Here is an 18567-nt window from a genome sequence, read left to right on the forward strand (position 1 = left end):
GTGTGTGTGTGTGTGTGTGTGTCTGCGTATGTAACTGGGGGAAGGGATGCGCTCAGGATTGACAGGATTGAACCCAGGGTTCAATCAGCTAGGCAAGCACTCCAGTGATGAGCTATATCCCCAGCTCCCTCAACCCCCTTTTTTTAAAATTAAACTTTGAGAAAGGATTTCACTAAGATATTCACGCTGGTCTCAGCCTCCAAGCAGCTGGGATTACATGTATGTACCACCATATCCAGTTTACACATGTATTTTCCTACTACTGGTTTCTTAGGGCCTTCACTGTATCTGTATGTTTTGTGAACTTCAAAGAAAGGGAGTCAGCAATGTGCAGTGATTTTTCAAACATTCTCAACTATAAGCTTAGAATTCTTTGTTCTTAAGCACCAAATACTATTTCCTTAAATTAAGAACTCAAGGCCGCAGCCAAAAGGTAGTATCCTTTAGTGATAATGTTCCAGATTTTAGTTAAAAGAACTATTTTAACTAAGTGAATTCTTTAAAAAAAATCATACAAAATCTACTTTAAGTGAATTCTTTAAAAAAATCATACAAAATCTTTTTACAAAAGAGGTTATAAAAAGAACTTTCACATAATACTCAAAATCAATATTCAATAAAATATGGCTTCAGCTCCAGAAGGACTAAAAGCAAGCCTGTTTCAAAGGTGATTTCATTTTAAAGGTGATATTCAAAAACTGCAAGGCACTGAGGAGTGCACATTTCTTTAAATGAAATCAATTAAGAATCCAAAGAGAAGTCATGAATAAGGAGTTGGATGAAAGACCAGATATAACATTAGGAGAGAAAACTGTCAAACACAGGCACCATGGCAATTTTCCAGTAACCTACAAAACTGAGGATATTTCCTCATAATATATTTAACACTGTATATATATTATATTACATATTATCGTATGTATTTAGGATATATATACATATTATATATTTATTCTAACATAAAACAAATCAACCCCCCCCAAAGAGAGAAAAAGAAAACATAAGAACCTTCAAGAAGCAAAAAGGTCATGTTTTAAAATATTTATCTTGAAATATTTATTTACTGTTTTAAAAAGTAGAAAAGGAACTAAAAATGTCTGCTAAGTATCCCTGCCCACCTAGCAATACCAACGTTCAGTGTCAACATGTCATAAGAAAGTCATCAATATTTATGCTGAACAACATTCAACAAATTTTAATACTTACCACCATTTTTAACTCTGCTTTTCAGCTGAACAGAATTTCTCTTTTTATTTTTTGATTTGGGAGTTTTGTCTTTAGATGCCAGGCTGGCTTGTGCAGATGCTTTTTTTGTCTTGAATGTTTTAGTTACTGTTGTTGGATCCACTGGATCAGGGATACTGCTAAAGCTTTCTAATGATTCTTCATCAAACTGGCGTCTTCTCCTACTTGTATCCAATTGACTTTTGCAATTACTATTTGTAGTTTTCTCTACTGACACTGCAAATCCAGTCTTGAGAGATGATTTTTCTGTTTCTCCTTCTTGGTCATATAACCATGATGTTCTACTGTTTTCTATTTCCTCTTCAAGCTGTTTCTGATTCCTTACCAATGAAAATAAGTTTTTAGAAATTACATTATAAATTTATTTGCTGAAAATTCCAGACATGCTTACTGCTTACTAAGGAGTACATTTAGGTAATTAAAATCATCCATCTATAAAAATATTTTCATAAGAATATGAATTACATGTGCAAATAAGTACATATTGCAAATTACTTTAAACTTTAATTTTGGACTCTTAATAAAACATTCTTACTGGCAAAAATTCTAAGCTTTATGATGGGAAGGAGTGGGAAATGAAAAACAAGGGAAGATGAGACACAAAAAGAAAAAGGAGTTGGGTGAAGGGGCTCAGAGAGCTGTAGCAAAAGGTCTGGAACAGACATGCAGCTCTTACCTAAAAGAGTTCAAAGAAAACTAGAGTTTGACTAGAATTTGTGAAAACAATTGGCCATTAAGCTAGTAATTTATTTTTATTCAATTGTTTCTTACAGTACTGGTACTGAACCTAGGGCCTTTGATCTGAGTTACATCCTGAGCTCGCTCTTATTTTGAGAGAAGGTCTTGCTGAATCAGTACATTGGGTGAGGTTGGGCTCCAAATTGAAATCCTTCTGCCTCAGTCTCTCAGAGTGACAGGATTACAGGGGTGCATCACTATACCTGGCCTCAACTAGTAATTAATTTCTCTATTAATTAAGTATAGTTTAGTTTTGTTGGTCTATTGTCATTTCCTAAAGTTTATCTGCTAAAAACTAGCCTCCCTGAATATGTAATAGGTATCCACTTGTCATCTAAATTTGGGGAAAAAAAACTGGCAAAATAAAGTTGGACAGATCTACTGAATTTCTCATCATTTTTAATAAGCTAATATGCCTTATAAATATCTTAGAGCTAAGCAAGAGGTCAACAACTTTTTATTACAAAATCTAGCATGGACAAAAACAGGTATTACAAATAAGTTTGAGAGACACCTACAGGGCTAAACTCAAGACAAGAGTTAGAAACCTACAGCTTACAAGGCAAATACAGCCTATTTTTTATATAATCTTTGAACCAGGAGTGGATTTTATATTCTTAAATTGTTGAAAAAACAACACAAGAAGAAAACTATCTGACACATAAAATTATATGAAATTCAAATTTCAGTGCCCACAAATAAAGTGCTATTGGAACACAGCTCTTTTTGTACGCTAATAGATTGTCAATGGTTGCTTTTGTGTGAAATGGTGCAGATGAATGGAAAGAACAGACACTACATGTGACCCGCCAAGCCTAAACTGTTTACTACTACTGTCAGTTTTCTGACCTTTATTTACTAAGCTACAGGTTTTATATGACTTGTTATCTCCAATCAATTCAGGGAACCTATGCTACCTGAGAGTCTGAGATGAGGTCTATCTATTATAAGGAAGATCAAATATCTAAAATAAAATATAGAGATCCATTCTAAAAATGATATAAATACTTAATACAAAACAAGAATAATTTTTTACTATCAAGTATATGACACTGATAATAATGAAGTAGTGAACTTCTAGTAGCAAGTCCTACTCACTGAAGCTGTGAATAAATGTTTACTGCTTGTGGACAGTCATTCACCTATCTTCACAATGGAAACTGCACTAAGAACTGTGTTAATCCCCAAAAGTTCATAATTTAACAATTAACAGTCAGCCAGGAGTGGTGGTGCACACCTATAATATCAGCACTCAGGAGCCTGCTGTGAGTTCGAGGCCAGTCTGGGCTATATAATGAATTCAAGACCAGCCTGGACTACACAGTGAGACCTTGTCTCCCCCACCCTCTTAAAAAAGACTATATTTAACAATTAACAATGCCAAAAGCTTAATTTAACAAACGGAGATATGCCTAATCATATATCTAAAAGGATGTAATGTGAACGATATAAACGCTTTCAACAGAAAAACATACAGAATGTATGTTTTTAGGCTCAATGAACTCTAATTTTTCAACCTCCTAAGAAGTTTTTTTCTGAAGTAAATAATAGTAACAAAATTTTACCAGATGGCTACCAAAGTAACTTTCTAAATTAACACAATTATTGAAAACATCACTTATATAGACATAAATATGCCTAGAGAACAACTGGCCTAAACTAATCTAACTAGTCTTTTAGGCTGTTTGTGTCAGAAATGGTACTTGAGAAATTATCATATTAAACAATAATAAATATTAGAGAAGATAAAACAAAATCCTATGATTGGTACCACATATCATTAAAACTTCCCAGAACAGCCAGGCATAGTGGCACAAAACTGTAACCCCAGGGTACACAGGAGTCTGAGACAGGAGGATTGCAAGTTCAAGGCTAGCACAGGCAACTTATAAGACCCTGTCTCAAAATCAAAACAAACAAAGAAGTGGTACAGCAGTAAGCCTGAGGCCCTGGGTTCAATCCCTAGTACTGACAAAAACCAGAAGACACCCCAAATATATTTAATAGTATTCAGTATTATATTTGAATGAGCTCTAGAAAGTGATTCTATTTTTTTTTTTGGTCTTTTTGAGACAGGGTCTTGCTAGGCAGTTCAGACCAGGCTTGAGTTCATTTTGTAGTCCAGGCTGGTCTTGGAACTCGCTACGATCCTCCTGCCTGCCTCAGTTTCCCAAGTGCTGGATTACAGGTGTGTGCCACCACACGTGGCTAGAAAGTGATTCTAATTAGATGGTATGAGTCAAATAAGAGGATCACCATTTAACAACTATCCTCTATGAGTTAATATTAGTTTCTAACTTTAAGTCACTTTCAACCTGAAAGACAGACATCAAATCAAGGACAAAAGAGACCCTAATAGCCTGGTCGTATCCAATAAAATGTACAAGTTTCATACTTCCAAAACTGTCAAGCCAAACAATCACAAACTGCGTCTTCAAATTACATATAATTACATGTAGTTACAAAAGTGTTTTTACAAAAGTCAAAGTTTAAGCAAGTAACATTATGGTCACAATCAAGTACCTTTGTTTTTCTGCTCCAATAGAGGAACTGCTTTCAAAAGGTTTTGGAAAAGCCATATATTCTGTTTTCTCTGAAGGATTCTGGGCTAATGGCTGCTGCTGTTCAGTGGGTGTAGAAAAATTCTGAGAAAAATCTCCAAAATTGGAAGGAAATAAAGGGCTGAAATTCATACCTAAGAAATAAAAGCAATGAAGAACAATAAATTTTGCCTTTAGCCTTAAAATGAAACCACATACTCTGTTGAAATGCATCAGAACAAAAAATTTAATATACTAATGTTCATTTATTTAATCACTTATAGCTCACTCACAGCCTACTACAATTTAGGTCTTGGTGATATAAAGATGACTAATGATCTCCACCTCTTAAGAGCTAGAAGATATATAGTACCTGATATTTATCAAATTATAGGGTGCCAGACTCAACTGTAGATACTTCACATGTCATTTTATTTAATGCTTAAATTAACAGTGTGAAATTGGTACTACAGGTATATTCACTTTACCTGTGGAAAAACAAGCTTAGAGATCAAAAATCTAACAAAAAGAGGTCATTAGATTTCAGGTCTACATGACTCCAAAGCTTATATTCCTTTTACTCTAATTAGGAAAGCATAACATAATTAAGTACTTACCGAACAGTGCTATGTATCAGAGGTATTTGCAAAGGATTACTCTCAGAAAGGGGTAAGAAGAGCTTCACAAAATTGAACTGGTGTATGAGGGATGTCCTTGTACAGGTTTGGCATGGGGTTAAAAGGACCAGCATGTACAGCTTCTCATTTATCATTTAAAAACCAACTTAGGAATGCACAAGGCCCTGAATTCAATCCCCAGCACCACACACCACACACACACAAAAACTTAAGTAACATTTGCTGTCAGTGTTAACATTTAAGAAGTAAAATGGCATGTTGAATTTCTTAACACTACTGTTTTAAAAACACACTGTGCTTTATGGATATTTAAAGTTCATAAAAGCCCCTCACCTTTTTCTCCTCCTACATTTCCTGGCAAACACCTTCAACTTCTCCTCTTTCATGATACACTTCATATAACTGGTCTCTTATTTGCTCTACTTCTATAATGTCTTTTTAATTATTCCTTTTTCTTTATTGCTACTGCCAATGCCTTAAGTCAGGTCACCATTCTTTCCCTTGTATTACTATCAAAGTCTTTTATTCACTAGTTACTTTTAGCTCCTTCCCTCTAATTTCTCCTCAACACTTTTATCAGTGTACTCATTCTAAAATATAACTCTCATATTACCCCTTCTCAAAGCTCTCCAAGGGCTCTCTCGCATGTGCTGTAGTTTAAGTTTCTTTTTAATCTCACAAAAGGCCTGTCACTCTTCAGTCCTATTAATTACTCTTTTCCTGCCTTCCTCCTAGACATTAGTTACACTTACCCCTAAATTCTCCTGAACTGAGTACTACATCATTGCTTTGTAACTCTAAGTAGTTCCACTGATTACAAAGCCCTTTCCCTTTTAATTTCTCTGGAAATAAATCATACTCATTCTTTAAATAAAACCTTTTCTGGAAAAATCAAACTTACTCTCCCCCAACCATAGGCTATAGGACCACGGCACTGCATCATTAGGACTTATTCATATTCTTAGCTTTCTCACTAGAGTCTGAATTCCTTCAAGGATTAGTCTCATTCACCTTTCAAGCTCAGTAATTTATATAGTGCTTGGCACATAATGAGTACAGAAAAAAGTCTGAACAAAAAGCTAAATGTGTTCACTAACAAGATATAGTGCTTCTCCAGAAGTGTTGTCTAATTTAGTCATCTTTACTCTCACAATGTTTTACACAATGTCTTCTGGACAGCAGCCAATGGACACGTTAATTTCCTTTCCTCTTAATAAATAGTTGAAGCAGATCATTCATAGGCAATTTACTTCATTTTGTTAGCAACAATATTATGCTTAAGGTTTTATTATAAGAAACAACATAGAAAAGTATGTAACTTTCCTTGCCATTTCCTACCATTCCAAAATAGAATGTTAAAAATCCATACAGGGGCTTGGGATTTAGCTCAGTGGCATAGTGCCTGCCTGGCAAGTGCAAGGTCATGAGTTCAATTCCCGGTCCGAGGGGGGGGAGGGGGGGGACAAGAAACCCAAAAAATAAAATCCATGCAAAAAACAAATAAAATAATTAATTAATAACACAACCATATCAAAAATATCCATCATGCAATGGACAAATTATAATCTAAAACCCCTGCATGTACTCTCCGTTTAGGTATGTAGTCACCGACCTGGTGCAAATGATGAAAAGTTAGTAAACCCAGGTAGATTGAACAAATTTACAGGCTGTGTTGGAAAGCTGAAAGGACAAAATAAACCAGGAGAAGGAGGGTGTGATGAGTTACTGCCTCTTTCCTTGCTTCCTGTTTTTTCTGGGTGCTGATTTTGCTGGCGCATAAGATCATTCAGCATTTGTTTCAACCTACAAAAATTTAGGAAGTCAGTAAATTAAGAATCAGTTAAATTATCATCTATAAAAGTATATTCAGAAAGGATACATACATATGTGTGTATACATATTCCCTTATATAAAAGAAATAATACAAGAGCACGTTTACTACAACAAGTATTTCCTTGCTCTGCTCACTTAATTCACTAACAGCCTTTGGAACAAGACTTAAACTTGGTTCTTTTGTCACATAGCAGGTACAGTAAAACTAAAACTAATTTTTTTTTTGGTATTAGGAATCGAACTCACAACCTTGCACTTGCCAGGCAGGGGCTGTGATGTTGAGCTACATCCTGAGTCCCTAAAACTAATTTTTTTTGTTTACAGCTTTATTACAGTAGTAATTTACACACTGTACAATTCACCCAATGTAAGGATATAATAATACAAACTTTTGCAAACAGTATCAATAAGGAATATTGTGTAAATCACTGACTATAAAATTCTCAGATAGTGCAGAATGTCTGAATATGCAATTTGGCTCTTGCTCTTTTCTCACAGAAGGTAACTACAGAACTCTCAATCTTAGTTTAGTGTTCACTATACAGTTGCAATACTTGCAAGAAACAGTTACCTCTGAACATTATTCTGCTGCCATGTCAGCTGTGTATAGCACTGGTTCAGCTGGTGCATTATGAGGTGTACTTGCGGAGACGCAACATTGCTTGGCATAACACCGTAAGGACCCGTAAGGAGAGTTTGTAGCAAGCAAGACAGAGTCTATTTGAAAGAAAATTTTTGGTAATAGTTACTGGTGAGTTTATAAAAATTTGTATTGCTTCAAAAATGGTGCAAACAAATGAAAAATTTAGTATTATGGTAAATTTTACCTGTTGGTCTTGCATCAAAGTCTGACAAATGTTAACACTGAAATCCAGCTGTTTCTTTAGCTGATTAATTTGTTCTTGCCACTGTTCTTTCTCTTCTACATAAGAGAGCTCTGACACCCAGCGAAGATTTTCTTGCCTTTGCATACTAATATTCTGTTGTCTCGTCTTGGCTAAAGGACGATAATTTCCATCAGCTGAAAAGGGGCGATTGTTCTTCCACCTAACACAAGATTTAAAGCCTTAAGTCATTACACGTAGAATTTATTTTTTAAAAATACAGTAATAACCTGATACCCTAGTCTCTCTAATTTTAAAGGAGTTTAAAAATTACAGATCTCCAGCTTTATACAATTTCAACTGCTTTCTGGTCTTTTTCACAATGTTTTGCACAGAAAATTCCATGTGACTCTATATTCTGCTTATTACACCGCAAGTATTTTCAGTTCAAGCAAATAAAAATGTGTATTTTAGTTTAAGCACATAACAGTCTATCAAGTAGAACCATTACATTCACTTAATCATCTTCTAATGAAAAATTTTTCACTGTTATAAATAACAATAGAATTAATATTTTTTACTTTTATTTACCTTATATATTTTTTGAGAGATGGTCTCACTAAGTTACCCAGGTTGTCCTCAAATTCCTGGGCTCAAGTGATCCTAGCACTTCAGTCTCCCAAGTATAATACCACCTCAGTTTACAAACTTAATTTATTCTACAGTTCTGGAAAAGACAGCCACATTTGTGTTTGTATGGGAAAGATGGCCACAGTTGTGACTGTCACTCGATTCAGAGTTTGCAAACCAAAGAAAATTTTGCCAAATGCTTTTGTTTGCAAACTAAACTGCAAACAAAAGCACTTGTAAACCAAGGTACCACTGTATCTGGGATTTTGGGCACACACCACTGTACCTGGCAATGCAATTAATATCTCTGTTGACCTTTTTCAGTATATATTTCAAAGCAATTTTTCCTCCTTTCTTAATTCCCCAAAACAGGAACAAAGATGAAAGTTTATGTGTGAATCCTGATATAGTCTACCTGGGATGCAGTGCACATCACCCTTCTGGTATAATTTACAAATAAAAATACATCCAGATTTTGCCTCTGGTTCCTGGCACAGAGCCCCTAGAAAGCCCTCAGAATCTCTTGACTGGTAGAGCACCTTTTGTTATTCTTAACAATCCCCTTTCAATAACACTAATAAAGTAACTCTTGGAGGGGGAAGAGTGGTCACCAGAAATACCAACAAGGTCATCAGAGGGTTGTAACTTTCAGACCTATACCACAAACTCCAGGGAAGGAAAGGGAGCCACAGGTTGAGTTTAATCATTAACGGTCATGACTTAATCAACTATGCCTACATAACTGCTATGATTTAGATCTAAAATGTCCCCTAGAAGTCTTCTGTGCTCAGAGGTAGAGCTTCTGGAAGGTGACGGGATCATGGGGCCATCACATTCACCAATGGATTAATCCACCGATGAATTCCTAGCTAAATGCGCTGTTAAGACGTGGGATCTAGCTAGAAAATGTGGGCCACTGAAGGCAGGACACAGAAGGGTATAGTCTTGTGTCTGGTTCCTCCCTTTTCTCTGATTCCTGGTTCCCACAGTCTTTCTACCATACTATTTCTGCCTTGGAGCCAGCTAACCACAGACTCTCTTAAACTGTGAGCCAAAATAAACCTCTCATTTAAGTTTCAGAGTGTCAGGTATTTTCTTCCAGTGAAGGGAAAGTGACTAATACAATAAAACCTCCACAAAAATCTTTGGAGTCCATAAAGTTCTTGGATTGGTGAGCACATCAATGTTTTACAAGAGTGCCTTGCTCAGAGAGGACATGGAAGCTCTGTATATCTCATGTATTACCCGTAATCTCTTCTAGTTGAGAGTTCCTGATGTGGATACTTCATATTAATTGATAAATATAAGTATGTGTATTTTCTGAGTTGTGTAAGTTGTAAGTTATCAAACCTAAAGAGGGGTCATGGGAAACTACTAAATTTGTAGCCAAGTCAGACAGAAGTGCAGTTACCCTGGGAACCAGGCTCTTGCACCTGAAATGAAGACACTCTAGTATATCTGAGTCTTTCAATTTGTGGGGTCTGCACTAACTCTTGAGTCTTAGTACCATAACCGAACTGAATTTTAGGACACTTGTATAGTTGGTCTTGAGAACTGCACAACTGCCCAGTGTCAGTCAGAAAGACCTGCTAGACTTAAATTAAGCAAAAAATGAGAACACTGAGACTAACCTATTTTTGGTTTCCTTTACATTACAGGAGTTATGATTCACACTGTTAGGAGGGTACACAGAAAAGTCATTGGAGCTGGCATACTGCTCTTCTTCGTCTTCGTCTGTGTGAACAACTCCTTCAGAAAGGTAAGCATCTTCATCTCCCTCTTCATCTAGTGCACACTGAGTAGAACCTCCCCAAGTTGCCATCGTTCTATCATGAGACATAACAGATATCATTCTGAAGATGAGTTAAATACTTTACAATCTATTACAGGTCAGACTCTGTAAAACACAAGTCTAAATTTATATTTAATTGTAGTAACTCTATGAGATGAATGGTAGTATCCTGATTACAATCATCTAGAATGCTTAGTTTGACTACCACAAAACAATTCATCAAATAAATTAAAATAGTAATCCCATTCTGAGATCTTTGGCCTAAACAAAACCTCCCTCAACTTTTCCTTGAGTGACAGTTCTCTGCCTTGGTGCTGTCCAACACAACTTTCTACAACAGCGGTAATGATCTATTGGCACAATCTGTGCTGCCCTACAGAATAGATGCTAAATACACATGTCTACTCAGCACTTAAAATGTGGCTTGTATAGCCATGAAAATTAATTTTTAACCTAATTTTAAGTAAACAGCCACCAATATCTACTTGCTGCCATATTCGGATGTATGTACAACTCTAGACCAATGGTTCTAAAGCTAGATGTTCATCAAAACTGTTTGAAGAGATCTGTGAAATGAGACACATGCAGTACCCAGAAGGCACAGTCTGACCAGCAATATGCACAATGGGTTTCTAAGAACAGGAAAAGTTCTTCTAAGAGGAAGAGAGGGAGACTAATGTAATAAAACTGGCGTGAGGATATAAACAAGCACAGTTGCAAAATTTGGATTTTAAGATTTCAGATCAAAATATTATTATACAGCTAAGCAAATAACTAATCTCACGTATGACCAACTCTTAGAAATATTCTAAGTATGAAAATTTCAAATTTAAGCCCTAAAGACTAAATGTTTCATATAGTAAAATGTTTTAAGATCCTCAAGAACCTTACAAACAAAAAAGTGTTTATCTGCAATGGAAAACATCATAAAATATCAAGCATTTTCTTTTTATCAGCCAAAAACTAAGAAAATATGGCTTACAGACTCGAAAATCTGTATCACTATCTGTTCAAACACCACAGTAATTGAAAATAAAGAAAGCTGTTAGAAGAGCAAGTTACAAAAGCAAGAGAAGTTAGAAGAGCAAGTGGCCAGATTCAGTTAACCCGAGGCACAACAGTGATATTAAGCACTAGGTTAAAGGAAATAGCAGATGTGCTGTAATATAAAGGGAAAATGAGGCTGCCTTGCCTATAGATTTTAAGTGAATGATGTTTTTTAAAAAATTACTTAAATAACTTTCTTACTTCTCTGTTCTACTTTGTTGAGGAGTACACACATTCTCAGATCCATCACTTCTTAAAGACACAGCCACTGGGGAGGTCGTTTCAGCGAGACCTTGCCTCCTCTGATGTTCGGCCATTAGCGCCTCAAGCTGCTTTCTTCTCTGTCGCAACTCCTCTCTCAACATTTCATGTCTTCTCATGTCTGACCACAACTATGTTTTAAAAATCAGAATTGAATAAATATTTGGATTTGCTGAAGCCTTAAAGAATAATAACCGTATAGTATCTTGTCACTAACACAAAGCTCTCTCGGGGCTGGGGATTTAGCTCAGCGGCAAAGCGCCTGCCTGGCAAGCGCAAGGTCGTGAGTTCGGTTCCTGGTACCGGAGAAAAACAAAACAAAAAAAAAACAAAGCTCTCTCTACTTTCCTTCTATCCTTTTTATACTAAAATATCCACAAAGATTAAAATAATATTTTAGTGATAAATAAGAGAAAGACAATCATTAATTCTTAATGAAAGCAAGTGGTACCCAAATGTATTTCACAGACCATTCAGAAAAAGTTACAGTATTTTCTATACACCATATACAAATAAAGAGCCAAAGTATAGGTCTTTCTAACTGAAATGATTAGTATGTGCCACAACTATCCCCTCATACATAATTCTGCCAATTATACTAATAAGGAGCATGAGTTTCCTAAAACATTAAGTATTTCTTGGAAAAAACTGATTTGCTTCCCCAACTAAACTGTACAAAACATACTACAATTTAAAAACATGTTCGGCCACGTGTGGTGGTGCATGCCTATAATCCCAGCACTTGGGAGGCTGAGGCAGGAGGATCGTTGCGAGTTTGAGAACAGCCTGGGCTACAAAGTGAGCTCAAGGCTAGCCTGAATTGCACGGCAAGACCCTGTCTCAAAAAAAGAAACAAAAAAAAATTTTTTTAAAAATTAAAAATAAAGTAAAATAAAAACATGTTCTACATAGAGCACTTGTGTAGTATGTGCAAGGCAATAGGTTTGATCTCCAGCACCTTAAAACAAAAAAATAAAGACAACAACCAAATAATGTGACTGTTAATCTTGCCAACTTGATGGAGTTAAAAAATTCCTAGATGGGCACTGTGGTGCATACCCTAATTCATGCACTCTAGGAGGGTGAGGCAGAAGGATGCCAACTTCAAGCCCAGCCTGGGTAACTTAATGACTTAGTGAGACTAAATAAAATAAAAAATAAAAAAGGGCCGGGGATGTAGCTCAGTGCAAAGGACTTGGGTTCAATCTCTAATGAGCCAAAAAAAACCAGAACAAAACAAAACAAAACACCCCAAACAAAATAAAACAAAAACAAAAAGCCTCAGAAAGTAGCAAAGTATACTTCTGGATATGCCTACAGGGTGTTTCTATAGATGACTGGAGATGGCCGGACACCAAACTGATGGGGAAGACCTGTCCAGGGTATGGGCAGCACCAGCCAAATGCTGTGGGCCCAAGTACAAAAAATGTGGGAAGAGGAGGCTAGCCATTACATGCTCTTTCCCACTCTGCTTCCCAGACGCCATGAGACAGGCAGGTTTCGTTCAACATATCCTTCCCCCATGATGTTTCTGCCTCACCACAAGCCGAAAAGCAAAAGGGCCAGCTAATACACACTGTAATCTCTGAAACTAAGTCACACTAAGCCTCTCTTCCTTTAAATTGTTTTTTTTTTCAGGTATCATTACAGCAATGTTAAGCTGACTAACTCAAGTAACAAAAAATGACATTTCATAAGTGTTGTTGCCCTTCTTAAAATGTAACCTAAGACTACACAGAGACAAAAGAATTTATTGTACTGTACCTCATTATCTACTACTGAAGAATCATCAGGCTCAAAAGCAGATTTGCTTGTACTAGTCTCATTTTCATTGACAGCTGGGGTTGAAGTAACAGTTGGTATATATTTTTTTGTAGGACAATTACTCACACTAGCAGCTGACAGCTAAAAAAGAATTGGCAAAAAACTATTATCAAGCGTTAAAGCAATTTTATTACTTTCATAAAAGCAGTTATTTGACTTCTTTAGACCTCTAATACCATATTTAATCTATGCTTACCAGACCTCAATTGTCATCATTACCCCAATATAACCCAACAAAAAATCAAAACACAGGGAAAAGTTGGTGAATACCTGTAGTAACACTCAGGAACAACAGAAGCAATAGTGAGCCACTGTTATTGTGGAAAATTTTGTATACTTATCCCAACTCTGTCACATAGTCCCTGAAGATTACTTAGATTGGGGATAAACCTCAAAAAGATTAAAGTGGAAAAGGTAAGAGTTTAGAAAACAGTTATATCAGAAACATCATTTGAGGCTGGGCATGGTGATGCATACTTGAAATCTCAGCACTTGGGAGGCTGAGGCAAGAGGATCGCTGCGATGTGTTTCCCTTTCTTTAAAAACAAAATATAAAGAATAAAGCTAACCGATGAAGTTTAAGAAGATCTCAAAGAACAATCATGATTCTACTCCAATATTAACCTTATACCTAATTATCTGACAAAACCAAAGATAGCTTATTCTCTAATTTCAAAGACCCAAGTAATATACAACTAATTAATAAGTATATATATTTAATAACCAAACTATGCATAATTATTTTCTTTTCTTTTTTCTTTTGATACTGGGAATGGAAGTCACGGCCTTCTACTTGCCAGGGAGGCGCTGTGCACTGAGCTGTATCCCCAGCACTATTGTCTTTAGATAATTTATGATGGCTTTATTATTAGGCCAGTAAAATATGAAAATGCTGGTCCATAATTACAAAGTTTAAATGAGAATATTTTAATATAATAAAGTTAGAAGTACTCATGTTCTAAATCAATGGTTAGCTAGCCAAGTAAATATAAGAATGGAAACGAGTCCATTTCTATGTGCTCTTATAGTATAAACAAATCCCCAACCCATTTCATTAGTTTATCCACAAAGTGGGTAGATACAACTCTTGTCACCTCAGTATAGTAGTTCAAAAACAAAAAAAAAGACAACAGCTATGTTCAGGTGACATAAGGTTTTAAACATCTTTTTTTTTCCCCAGACAAATGGAAATAAATGTCCTAATTACCTGCAGGTCAGGACATGCCTTTTGCAATGCTTGAATTTTCTCTTGGATCTCAATCAGTTTCTTTCTTTCTTCCTGTAATTGTTTTAGCTCTCTCTGTTGCTGCTGTAATTTAGCCTCATAAAATTTTTCTCTGTAATTACATTGACATTATATTTGTGGATTATAATAAAATACGTTGACAGTAACACAACACCTAGCCAATTACTTTCTCTCCAACAGGCATTAGAGCCAGGCATGGTGGCATGTGTCTCTAATTCTAACACTGAGGAGGCTGGGGCAAGAGGACTGCTGCCTGAATGCCAAGCCAGTCTGGGCTACAAAGTGAGTTCAAGGCCAGCCTGAACCACACAGCGACAGTCTACCTCATGAAACAAAGTAAAATAAAAATAAAACAGGCACTGAATTTTTATTAAATGAAGTCCAAAGCTTACCATACCTTGCCTTCCCATTTACTCTAGTATCTTTCTGTGTTTTATTGGTATTTCCTCTAGCATTATTTGAATTTTGTTTGATATCCTCTTCTACTGGGTAGACATCACCCAAATTTGATGTATTGGCAGAGATAACTCCTTCAGCTGCACCATCATCCTGAAACAGCGTAATTATATTAAAACTATCTTGATACCTGAAACGATCCAATTTACACCTCAGCAAACACATCAGGCTATATAATTTATATAAAATAATGTAATAAAGCACAAAATTTTTACAGTAAACTAAATTTCATCTTCTCTCAACGGCAAGAAATTAAGCTCTAAAACCAAAATGTGGGCATTTAAATCTGCTGTGCTGACTATTTAGTGCTATGGCTTAGCTATGGTTTGAGTATGTCCCCTAAGGATTCTGTATTGAAATTCAAATCCTATACTGAAGTATGAGAAGGATGGAAATTTAGTGCTACTAGTATTAAAGGTAGACCCTTCAGAGGTGATCAGGACTGAATAAAGTCAACATCAGAAGAGAGCCCACATAACTGAACACCAGTGGCTTTGTAAGAAAAGAGATGGATACCAAAGGGTATAGACACAAATGTATATACCCTTTTGCTTGCTATGTGATGCCCTGCAACACCTCAGGACTCTGTCAGCCAGAAGGCCTTCAGAAGATGTGGGCCTTTACAATACTCCAGCACCGTGAACTACATAAACTTACTTTCCTTACAGTTACCCAGCCTCAGAAATTTCATCAGAGTGATGCGAAACAGGCTAATGAACACATTACACTGGGAAAAGGGCAACAAGACGTAACAATTAAGGAAAAGATAAAATGGAAGGATTTTAAAGGTTAAATCATTTTTGTTGCTCTAGACAGTTTATATGTACCTTATTAAACTGTAAAAACCTAAAGTCTATAGACTACATTAATACAGAAGTTAAAATAGGAATATTTTCATATGTATACACTGGTTTGATTACTTCCAATGTATGATTACTTCCAACTTCCCTGTACTTTAGCAGGCTGAGGCAGGGAGACTGCAAGTTTTAGACCAGCCTGGGCAATTTAGTGACCTTGTCTCAAAATAAAAAAAAATGGGCTGGGTATACAGCCTTGTGTGAAGGCCCTAGCTTCAACCCTCCAAACCACAAACAAAACAAAATACAACCTCCAACTTTACTTATTTGACTTTACTGAATAAACCAAGATTTTTTGTCTTTTACATCAAGTGGGTTAAGATCTCAGGTGTCTGGTGTCAGGTGGCCTAAATTCTGATTCAGATACCAGTAGATCTGTAACAACAGACAATTAACATCTCTTGAATCTGTTTACTCTCTATTTCACTGAGATTTATGAGATCTGCTTGGCATAGGCTAACATTATTAGCAAAAACAAAAACAACAGTCTGGTTTAGTAAATAATACTATATTGGAACACAGCCACAATAATTTATATATTACTTATGCATATTTTGCACTGAGAAGTTGTGACCAAAATACCTACTAACTCACTCATATTAGAAAAAGTTTGCTGCCAGGTGTGTAGTGCATGCCTGTAATCCCAGCACCTGGGAGGCTGAAAGAGAAGGATTGTTCTGAGTTTGAGGCCAGCTTGGGCTACAAAGTGAGCTCAAGGCCAGCCTGAACTGCACAGTGGGACCCTGTCTCAAGAAGACAAAAAAAGCCCCAGAACACGGGAAGCCTCGGGCGGGGAGCGCCAGTCTTTGGACCAGCGGCTCACTCCCAGCCTCGTAGTTCCCCGGAAGGAGGGCTTCCGGCGCACAGGGAGCCAAGAGTGGGGAGCGCCAGTCTTCCGGCTGGCTAGCTTCCTGCCTCATAGGCCCCCGGAGGGAGGGCCCCCAGCGAATGGGGAGCCATGCGGCGGCGAGTGCTGTTGCGCGCCGGCCCTTAGGCCGGCCGCCACCACTCAATTGAGATCTATCATTACACAGAGAAACAGTGACACAATTGGCCCACCATGCACCGGCTGCAGTTGCCCACCCATGGATGTGTGTGAATCATTCAAACTTTGAACAACCCCTGGGAATACATGCCATACAATGGGCCACTCTTGCTCCTGCCATTGAGAACCGGAAAGGTCCAGAGCCAGCGCAGGAGCAGCTGCTGAACAAGGACTCAGAGAACATGAGAATGCAGACTAAGCCCACAGAGTCAGAGGTCCAGTGGACTGGGGTCACGAGAGCCACTCGGAAGCTGTAAACCAGGAGGACCTTGCACAATACCTACAGAGACTCACTGGAAGCCATTCTTCCCCTGACAGTATAGGCTGTGGTGGAGCTCCGGCGAAGTCTGCAGCAGGGTTCCTGCTGCCTGTGCTGACAGTTGGGGAGAGGACACTAACTGGTTGTGGGGTTCCAATGCGATGGGAATCTGGAGAGAAAACACTACAAAAAATGGCTTTCGCCCCAGACGGCTCACTTGATTTTTGACAACCCTTAGGCTATAACTACTTGTTAGATCCTTCTTGTGTATCTCTGTCTTCCTGAGAAACCACTTTGAAGATACCACCATGTATTATAGCAGTCATTGATATTTTCCTACTAATCTATCCATAACTCTCTAATGTTTGTATTGTTCCTATCCTATTTCATAAATGGATCCATGTTTATTATTATGTTTCCTACAACAACCATTGAGAATTATTGAATGATTATTCAGTAGGTCACTCAAGTATAGTTCTATTTATACTCTTTAGAAGCCACTTTCAAGATACCTAAGTATAGTACAACAACTATTAATAATCTCCTACCTCTTTTGTCTGTAACTCTCTATCATTTGTCTATTTGTTTTCCTGAGAAACTATCTTATAGATAACAATATGTAAAACAATAACCATTGATAATTTCCTACCACTTTGTCTGTAATTTGGTAAGCCCCTCCTATTATTATGTTATCCTTCTTTTACTCTTTAAAATAAAAAAAAGGAAGACAAAAAAAAAAAAAAAAGAAAGAAACAAGTCTGCTGATGTCTGATGTATAATATAACATACTAAGCCATTAAAACTGGCACGTAAGAAATAATGCAGGGCTGGGAATGTACCTCTGTGGTGGAATGCTTGCTTAGTAAGTTCAAAGCCCTGGGTTCAATTCTTACCACAAAAAAGGATACTATTGTAATTATACTGTACCAATACAACTTTCAAGCACACAAACACAGTTAACTTTGTGTGTACTATTTAATAGTCTTTTCCCCAAAAACATTCAGTATTTACCTGTACCATAGCAACAAGATCTTGTAGCTGTCGAAGTTTCTGTTTCGCAGCCATAAGTCTGTAGATCTTCTGTTCAAACTCTGCATCTTCTGGAGCCTCATCAACCACACTGCTCCTATGACTAGATAACGAAGCTCTACTGACTCCCTCCTCTTCTGCTTCTTCTTCCTCTTCCTCATCATCTTCCCCTTGTGCTACACGGATCTCCTGATCTCCTTCTCTATTATATCGACAATCTGCTAAAATTACATCATCCAGTCAATAATTTTGAAGTAAATTTAAGAGATACACTTCACAAGAACTATGTGGCAAACCCTTTGA

At 36.9% G+C, this 18567-nt stretch overlaps 1 protein-coding gene across 10 annotated transcripts in view; it reads right to left on the bottom strand.

Moving 5' to 3' along the window:
- Pcm1 (pericentriolar material 1) overlaps positions 1–18567 on the bottom strand; it is a 93426-nt gene that overhangs the window by 46508 nt on the left and 28351 nt on the right. For 7 of the 10 annotated variants that reach the window (XM_013508601.1, XM_005412197.2, XM_005412196.2 and 4 more), the window contains 11 exons: positions 18247–18485; positions 15016–15167; positions 14580–14709; positions 13313–13453; positions 11489–11679; positions 10080–10274; positions 7822–8041; positions 7566–7711; positions 6774–6964; positions 4507–4678; positions 1207–1565 (listed from right to left, as the gene is read on the bottom strand). In XM_013508601.1, coding sequence (XP_013364055.1) covers positions 1207–1565; positions 4507–4678; positions 6774–6964; positions 7566–7711; positions 7822–8041; positions 10080–10274; positions 11489–11679; positions 13313–13453; positions 14580–14709; positions 15016–15167; positions 18247–18485 — 2136 coding nt within the window. The remainder of the gene's footprint in view (positions 1–1206; positions 1566–4506; positions 4679–6773; positions 6965–7565; positions 7712–7821; positions 8042–10079; positions 10275–11488; positions 11680–13312; positions 13454–14579; positions 14710–15015; positions 15168–18246; positions 18486–18567) is intronic. The other 3 variants (XM_005412198.2, XM_013508599.1, XM_005412195.2) reach the window with 1 other exon arrangement.

Source organism: Chinchilla lanigera, unplaced genomic scaffold (genome assembly GCF_000276665.1).
Source record: "Chinchilla lanigera isolate Chin_1 unplaced genomic scaffold, ChiLan1.0 scaffold00151, whole genome shotgun sequence".
Taxonomy (NCBI): Eukaryota; Metazoa; Chordata; class Mammalia; order Rodentia; family Chinchillidae; genus Chinchilla; species Chinchilla lanigera.